Source organism: Crotalus tigris, unplaced genomic scaffold (genome assembly GCF_016545835.1).
Source record: "Crotalus tigris isolate CLP2741 ecotype Arizona unplaced genomic scaffold, ASM1654583v1 scf7180000017789.496130, whole genome shotgun sequence".
NCBI lineage: Eukaryota > Metazoa > Chordata > Lepidosauria > Squamata > Viperidae > Crotalus > Crotalus tigris.
Genome location: NW_024096636.1, coordinates 54414 through 63635, shown reverse-complemented (window position 1 = coordinate 63635; position 9222 = coordinate 54414). Strand labels below are relative to the sequence as shown.

Genomic DNA, 9222 nt, shown 5'->3' with positions numbered 1-9222 from the left:
TTCCTGCCTTCCAGAGTAGACAGAAATGCAGGCATGGCATAGTTTCATCTCATCAACTGAAACAGTAAGTACAGATACATGCATTGTCTTCATGATAATGGAAGATTCGTTAGATGTGTGTTAAAGAATGAGATGTGCTTATGGAATGAGGCTACTGAATCATAAACTAACAAAAGAGCTGGCTTCATACAACATGCTAAATCATGAGAAAGCTATCCAAAGTTAACATTAACACAAGCTTAATGTATTGTGTGACTACATTGGCTGTGGCTACTGAATCATAAACTAACAAAAGAGCTGGCTTCATACAACATGCTAAATCATGAGAAAGCTATCCAAAGTTAACATTAACACAAGCTTAATGTATTGTGTGACTACATTGGCTGTGGCTTTATCTGATCTTAAATTATACAAAACAAAATGATTCATTCTATTCAAATAATTCAGTTTTCTGCAATCCATGATAACACCGATCCATAGCTAACCTGTTATCTGGGCCGAGCCATTACTATTTTATTTTTCTGTTTCCATCCCATTGTGCTCTTTTTAAAAGCAAATCCTCAATCTTGTGGCATAAAATAAGCCATATACCTTAGTAATCAGAAATATTCTGAATGAAAGTACTCATCAAAGTACTTTGGTTGATTTGTAAGGCTCTAAATGGCCTTATAAATGGCAAGTATCCATCACCACCACTTCTCATATAATGCCACCAGCAAGAAGGGTCCCGGAAATATTTACCTTCGAAGAGCCTTCTCAGTTTTTGCAGACGCAACAGGAATTCTCTGCCCTTGAGGGGTGTCATGCCTTGTCAGCAGTTCACCAATTACTGATGAAATAGAGTCAGTTTTTCACTTCAATCTTTTGATACATAAGCTCTCACTGATTTTGAATGGATATAGTTTAATATTTTAATGTCTAGCTTTATATGTCCATATGTTCTAATCTTTGTTGATTGCTCTGTATATATGTGTATGTATGTATGTGTATGTGTGTGTGTGTATATATATATATATTCAAAATTTTGTGGCTGACAAAGAGTTAGTGGGAGACTAGTGTAGCTATTTCAGGCTCATTTGCCCTCATCAGCTAGTCACACCCTTCAGGAATATATATATCAGTTTTATTCTCACCTGCTCAAGGTTGGCTCAGCCTTCCATCCTTCTGAGGATGGTAAAATGAATTCCCAGATTGTTGGGGGCAATATGCTGATTCAGTAAACCGCTTAGAGAGGGCTGCAAAGCACTGTGAAACGGTATATAAGTCTAAATGCTATTGCTATATTGAAAGTAATAATATGGGGTTAGGGCTGGATTTTGCCTACTGTTCTTTCCAGCTGGCCAGATAAGGAAGGGACTAAAAGGAACAATTAAACAGTCTGCTGAAGTCCTGCCTTTCAATGGAAAACAATTCCTCCCCATTTTCTCCTGCTCATGAAAAAGGGGATTCCTGGCAAGAGGAACTGGCATTACATGAGCTCAGGAGAAGGAGATGACAGGTTTGTCAAAACAACATTCAGGCTATGTTTAATCTGTCCCCATCAGGATTAAGGATTAGCTGTGTCATTTTGATCGTGGCTTGATCTGGACTTCATCTGTCTATCAGCTGAAAAATCCAGCAATTAAATATATGCCATATATTTTTCTGTTTACATATCTGAAACCTTAGTAAAAATAGAATGAATGAAATTTGCAAATATTAGCTGGTGAGGTATTGCAAATATCTTGTGAATTCTGATGTCCTCTGGATTTTTGCATAGATGTTCTCTCCCTTTCTTCATTGGCAGAGAGCTTATGAATATGTAGAAACTCATTAAAGCAGGGACAGCACAGTTCAGTGAACAAAAGATGGCCCATTTATTTAGTGGGATACTTATGCATTACATCATAATTTTAATTGGACATAATGATGTAAGTAAGAATCATATATAAGCTCCTAATTTAATTTATTCCGTTCTGGAGTGTCTTAATTTTCAACCATTCAAGCTGAATTATATCAAACATGTACAAGCATATGACTCCCTCTCAGAACAATTCATCTAGGGTTGTCTAGAGGTATAAAGACTAGAATGGAAGAGGGTTTAACATGGTAATTATTTCAGAGGTTTCATAAGCACATGGTTCTGGAGTTGAGAATTAATCAATATACTTTCCTTAAAACCAGTGGTTGCAACACAAGAATTCCTAACATTCAATCTTTAAATCATTGAGCACATCTATTTGTCTTCACCATCTAGAAATAACCATTCAACCTCAAAATTTTATAACAGTATCAGTTCCGTTTAGAAATAGCCAACCTCTACAGCAGGCAGATGTAAGTATACAATCATGTTTAACACAAACTTCACCAGCATTTCAAAACCATTTGGAATATAACACAATACATTTTTTTGTGGTCGATTAGTTAAGAAACATTCATGCAAAGAGAAACATTCAGAGATTACAAAAATCACAAAATGTCAGGATTTAAAGTATTTTGAACAAAGGATCGGTTGAATTAATCCTTTAACAGTCAAACCAAAAGGTTTGAGATGCAAGATCAAAAACTAGTGAGGGTGCACTTCCATTTATTCAGAGATATGGTACACAAAGCCATACCCATGAATAAATTTTTAAAAGCTAGATTATTTTTATTTCTCCCCCTCAACAAACTCACATAGCTGGTTATCAGAATTATTCCACTTGGTATCAAACACTTATGACAAATTTCAAAACAGTTTTAATAATGAAGTCAAAGTTTCAACAAAACAAGTTATTTATGCTGCAAAATATAAAAACTTGCCACTGCTGTTTTGTTTTTTTAGTGCATAATAATGCAGACTTTACTCCCCTAGTCATAACCGACTATAGAGGTGGTGCTCATCTCCATTTCAAGGGCTGTTGACCCAGTACTGTCCAAAGATGTTTCTATGGTCATGTGACCAGCATGACATTGCAGAACACTGTTTCCTCCCCACGGAAGTGGTACCTTTTTCTCAACTCGCATTTGCTTGCTTTCAACCTGCTAGTTCGGCAGGAGCTAGGTGAAGACGGGAACTCAACCCATCACACAACGCCCGGATCTCAAACCTGGGTTGTTGAGCCATCACACTGCCCCATAATAATGAGCAGCATATTTTCATGTAAAGATGCTATCTGAAAAACAAGGCCCCTATACATCCAGAGTCTTATAGCAAATTAAAACAGCAATCACAGTAATACACATCTATTTTTTTTCTTTTGTATGTTGTCAGTTATCACCATGTTGCCTTCCAATTTAATAGAGAGGATTTTCAAGAGCTGTGTAGAAGGGAAATTAAAATAGACGGAAGTCTTAGGCAATATGGCTCTTCACAAAGTTATACTGGCCTTGCATTTCCAATATGAAGGAAAAGGGAAAGGGAAATCTTCATGAAATAAAAATCCTCTAGCTTTATTATAGATGATTGAAAAGGGTACATGAAATGATGTCATGCAAGCTTTTTATTATATTGCATATTCAGATGCATTCTGCCCTGAGGCCAATGCAATTAATTGCTTTTTTTAAATTTTATACACAGGATTATTTTTTTTTTTTTAAAAAAAAAAAAGTCAGATGCCAGAAAAATGCTGAGTACTCTGTTTTGTTTAGCTTTAACACATAGAAAATTGGAGAAAAAGCAGAGGAACAAAACATATTTTTAAAGACAAGATATAAGGAAGAAAATCACTGTGCTTTTAATGAAGCATCTCAGCACTTGGAACATTAAAACAAATATTTCATAAGGAAGGAAAGATAATTAAAAAATGGAATAGTAGCTGTACAAATCATGAAACAAAAGAACCAGTTACAGAATCATATATACCTTTGTTAGAGATTAGGTAACAACTTGAGGCTTTATTGGCTTTACTGATAAAAGGATAATATTAGACCCTAACAATAAAAGATTTACTCCTCTCCAGTTGTGCAGTTAGGCTTAGTCTTATGTTATTAATTCCAGTAAAATTCAGTTAAGCAAAAAAAAAAAAAAAAAATTGGGTAGAGTATAATCATGTTTAGAAAATACTCCCTTTTGGGTTTTTTCATTACTAAAAGGTTCCTTCCAAAGAATGAATAACTATGATTTTTTTACTAAAAGGCCTTCTGAATACTGTTATTTTCTTTGTAATATTCTGTCATTTTTCTCATTTGAGAACTTTCTAGATCTTGAGTTTTCAACAATTCATCACTTGACATAGAAGTAAAAATCTGGATGTTTCTTTTTTTAATACACAAATTCACCCTGCTACAGACAAGAAAAAAAGTGAAGCTGCACAAAAATCCACATCTTACTTATTGAAAATTGATGTTGGATGTTTCCATGTCCAGCTAAGCCAATTTAAATGTGTGCACATATGTGCAAAATACATAGCAGACTCTCTTCCCTCATCACTCTTTGTATTGTGATTGTACTGTCTTTTTCATCTGTTTCTAGATTTAAATTGGAAAATGAATGCTTGCCTATTTCTGGACTGGACCCATGCTTTCGATATTCAAATGTTTAAAATTATCCTTCAAAATTTTAAAAAGAAAGGCTTGGGAGATATGGCTGACTATATTGTATTTCCAGTATTTTGAATACTCTGGACATTTCTTGAAGATAATAAAGGTTTATTTCCAGCTATGAAGTATAACCCATATTAAAAAAAGAACCTAATATTTTAGCAGTTACTCAGGTATAAGCCCATAATCTGTACAGCGGTAAGTGAAATTTATGTCCAAGCAATTCAATTTTTTTTTTTACTTTTCAGCACTATAGCATAGCATATGTTGTACGATCTATATAGTCACAGCTTGGTTATATGGATCTAACAGATATTGTGAGGTATACATTAGGTCAGTTGAAATCATTTCTTAATAGAATACAAATCAAAGTGAAGGTATGATCCAATCATTTCTAAGCACTTTTAAGGCCTTTTGATTTCACTGGCTAAGAAATCATGTGCTTCTCTCTTGCAAAACAATATGCATAAATTAATTTGCATTATTCACAAGTAAAACTACAACAAAAGTCTCCATAGGACTCTTTTCATTGTTCACCAATATTAGCTGCAACTTCTGTTCCTGGATGGAGATCACACTTGTTCAAAAATATTATCAAGTTTAGGATGACTGTTAAAGTGAGATGAATGGTTGAAGTTCCTGGCACTCTTGAGGAACTCTCAGTTCAGCCAGAAACTTCTGCTCGATGACTAACCGTCAATATAACCCAATGCAAAGTTGGCAATGGCAATCCTAGAAGATGCTGAAATATTCCCTTGCTAGATATGAACATGAAGTGAAGCAACATGGAAGCACATTAAATGAGAGCCATTAGCTCCTACAGTTCTAGCAACAGAGCTATGCATCATTTGGACTGTCGCAGAGAAGTCATTTAAACTCAATGTATTTCCATCTAGTCAATTCCCTATCATGCTATTTGTCACTAGGACACTGGAGGTTGCTTTCAAGTTTGTGGATTTCATTGGTAACTTAAACCACTGTCTCTTGGCAAAACTTCAACTGCTCCACATTACATCAATTGCTGATTAGGCTTATCCTGTTTTTAGCACCTTGTTTTTCAATGATATTTATTATTAGGCACAAAGATGACTGCTTAAACTTCATAGTTTCCTTGGCTGAAGATCCCCCCCCTTCCTTCTTTCCCCTTTTTGGTATGTATTCTAAGAAGGAGCATTTTCTTTAAGATTTGGGGGGGGGGGTGATGTCAAGTCATTCCAGATGATCTGATATCTTTCAGAATGGATGATTTCCCCAGATACCTTACGATTTCTGTCTTTTAATTCGTATCAGCACTGCAGGGATGGAATCAAGGGACCTGGATCTACTTAGCTCTTCCTTATTATAATGTATTAAGGCTATCTGACTCAGAATAAAAATTCCACCAACAGGAGAAATTGGTAACAGTATAACTGAGAGACCCAGTAGAAAGCCCAAAATAATAACTTTAAATCTTGCAAGTAAGCCATCTTGCTTCTGAGCATTGTGCAAAACAATGTAGTTATCCTTCTTTTTCTTTTGTACTCAGCATTTCTCAAATTTATTGGGGAAATACTTGAAGAAAGAACGCCAAGCCATGCAGAAACAACCTGTGTGCTCTGACCTGAGTTATTTGTTATGGAATGGGCTAGAATAAAAATTGCTGACATCTCTAAAAGCAAGAATCTAAATCTATGTTCTTCAATCCAAGATACAGATCCCACTTTCTTTGCTCAATTCACCACCAAATGCACTAATTTTGATCATCTTATATTCCACCCCACTTGGTTTTACCAAAGGAAGGCCCTAGTCTGATAATACTGGATTTGGGAGTAAAGCAAAATGCATCCTGCACTTTTCAATTATCATAAAATATAGTATGTTTACTTCAAGTTCATTTGAATTTTTTTTTTCTTTTGTCTGGATACCAAACAGTAAAACAGAAAAAAAGCACCAAGTCATTAACTTGCCCAGAAAAAAAGAAAAGGATCCTTAAAACAAAATGATACCCTGAAACACAAAAATAAGCACAAGGAAACAGTTATGCATATATTATTCAATAAAACCCCTTTTCAGGCTTAATCAGGTTGAAGGTATAAAGCACGGGTGTCAAACTTGCTCTGTCACGTGATGTGTCATGACGTATCATGACTTTTTTTGCATTGCCGGGGCTGGGGTGGGTGTGGCCTCCATATGATGCAACTAGCCCGTGGGCTGGCAGTTTGACACCCCTGATATAAAGGAACCAGCAGCTAATACAGTATTGTATAAAACAACTATGTAAACAATGCCAATGCAGCTGAGTGCTGTAGTACCAGTCAAAAGACACAGTTCAGAGAAAATCAGGCATGCCAGAATTCTGTTGAAATCAATGCAGTTTAAGTGCTTCATTGTGTGCCTATTTATTTTAATTTTGGCACACCCAACTTCCTCTGCATCCCCCCCCCAAGTACACATTCATTTCAATGTATCTTCTACAATGTTGTGCAATAAAATAAACAAAACACCAGGCTGTATTTTGCCTAAGGTGAGCGATCTCCAGATAAAATATATACATTTTTAAATTTAAAAATAAAAACAAAAACAAATCCTAACTGAAAAAAAACAAATCTCAATGTAAATTATCTCTATATTACTTTTTTTTTTGAAGTAGAACAAATCCATCAATGCGTCATTTCTAATAACCATACTTTTTGGTGCAAATATGTCAGGAATAAAATAAAATGCTATTTGAACCTCAGAAAGAAATATGGAGTCAGTAGCTTGAGCTGAATGGCAAAATAAGATTTGTAGCGTACTTTCTTTGCTTTACTTCGGTAGGAATCTAGGTTCCCAGCACATTAGTAGTCCTAGCCAAACAACTGGAAGGAATAAGTTTGACTTCCATTGTGTAGTTTTGATCAGGTGATGTACACAGAGGAACCTTGAAGATTTTCAGCAGTCTGGGCACTGTGCTTTAAGCTTTTCCACATGCCTTCCTTTGTTAAGACTGTACATGGTGTCTGGACTCAGCAGTGCAGCAACAAGGCAGTCATGCTTGATACAAACTGTTCCTTTGCTGTCAGAACTCGAATTCAGTCCATGTGGTGAGATTTCCCCACTCTTAAATTGCAAATGAAGCACGATGTTAAGGAGGAGGCTTAAGTAGACAGCTGACAGGGGTATATTGAGAGCTGGAATGTGGCTGTTCTTCTGGAAGAGCTACATCAGGACTGGAATGAAAAAGCAGCTATTTAAAATACATGTCAAAGTAAGAAATGTGCAAAGAAAAAAACTGTTATCATGGAGACCGGTGACAATCTGCACCTTCATGGTATTTTAATTATTCTGCATATACCTATAATTCTTAAATTATATGGAAGTAACCATATGTGCACATAGAAGACAAACACCGAGCCATCAGTGCCATATTTACAATGAAACCAGAAGAAATTATATGATGTTAACTTAATTTAAACAGCCTTCTAAACCATCTTGGAATAGATGGGAAGGTTGATTTAGCCCAAACGTTCAAAATTAGATGTTTCTAAATAAGCATTTTTATTGCTGTTGCTGTTGTAAGAATTCCAAGGAATATCAGCAATTTTGAAATCTGTTATCCATATATTGCAACCAAGAATCATTTTTGAAAAAATATGAAGTGGCAATAGCTTTATTTGAAATACTTGTTGACATATAGATTTTGGCTAGCAATCTTCAGACCCTGTTCTACACTGGAAGATTTAACATGTTCTTCACCAAATAATACAGCTGTAACAATTATTTTTAGAGGAAATTAAAACACTTTAAATTAGATGTTAAAAAGACAAGGATGCATGGAAATGAAATGTCTGCTTCAGATCTGTATGTTATATTTCTATGCATTTTAAATTATTTGCATTATTTTGGATTTATTGGACACAGCTTTTCAGAAGGACATTTATGGGTGCAGTGATATCTTCTAGAAGCAATTGAGTCACACATTAATTTTGTTCTGCAAAACTCATTGATTCTAAGCCTTATTTTATAATTCTGAACTGTGTATCAATGGATTAGGAACTAACAGGATTGCAGAAATAGATAATTTATGACTACAAAACTATCTTCGCTACAAAGTTGAAGTGAAACAAGTTCTCAATGATTAATCCAGTGATCTGACAAATTCTCTTTTATATTTGAACAAGCATTTTGCACCAGATCCTCTATTTAGAGCACGGGTGTCAAACTCGATGGTGTCATGTGACCGTATTGTGACGTATCGTGACGTTTTTTGCCTTTGCAGAGCTGAGGTGGCCGTGGCCTGTGCGTGAAGTATCTGGCCCGCGGGCCACCAGTTTGACACACCTGATTTAGAGCATTTTTGGGATGTAGACTGTACGTCTGTGTTTAAAAACTTAATTTCTTTTTTTCTATTACTCATTCATTTTCTATCAAAATGTTAATTTTGCAACATGAAAATAATATATCTGAAGTATTGTTCGGTATACTTTTGTAGAACTCTTCTTTGTCTTTCCTTTTTTCTTTCTTGCTTACATAGTAAAAACAATACAAATAGACCTATTGCAGCAAAACTTGCTTCAAGGAACTCTATAACCATTTGAAAATCCAGTTGGCAACATGGATCACACCATTTTAAGACTCAGGTGAAGAACCCCCAGGCTGTATATGACCCTTGATTGCTGCTTTTCAGTAGCTAATATAAATAGGAAACTAGCAGTCTGGGGCACGTTCCCACTGACTTAATTTTAGCAGAGCTAAAATTAACAT

At 35.4% G+C, this 9222-nt stretch overlaps 1 protein-coding gene across 1 annotated transcript in view; it reads right to left on the bottom strand.

Moving 5' to 3' along the window:
• Positions 1-1832: 1832 nt before the first annotated feature.
• The window catches only part of LOC120307497 (protein bicaudal D homolog 1-like), a 55171-nt gene continuing 47781 nt past the window's right edge, over positions 1833-9222 (bottom strand). Inside the window, exon 7 of the mRNA XM_039342340.1 lies at positions 1833-7688. Coding sequence (XP_039198274.1) covers positions 7604-7688 — 85 coding nt within the window. The 3' untranslated portion in view covers positions 1833-7603. The remainder of the gene's footprint in view (positions 7689-9222) is intronic.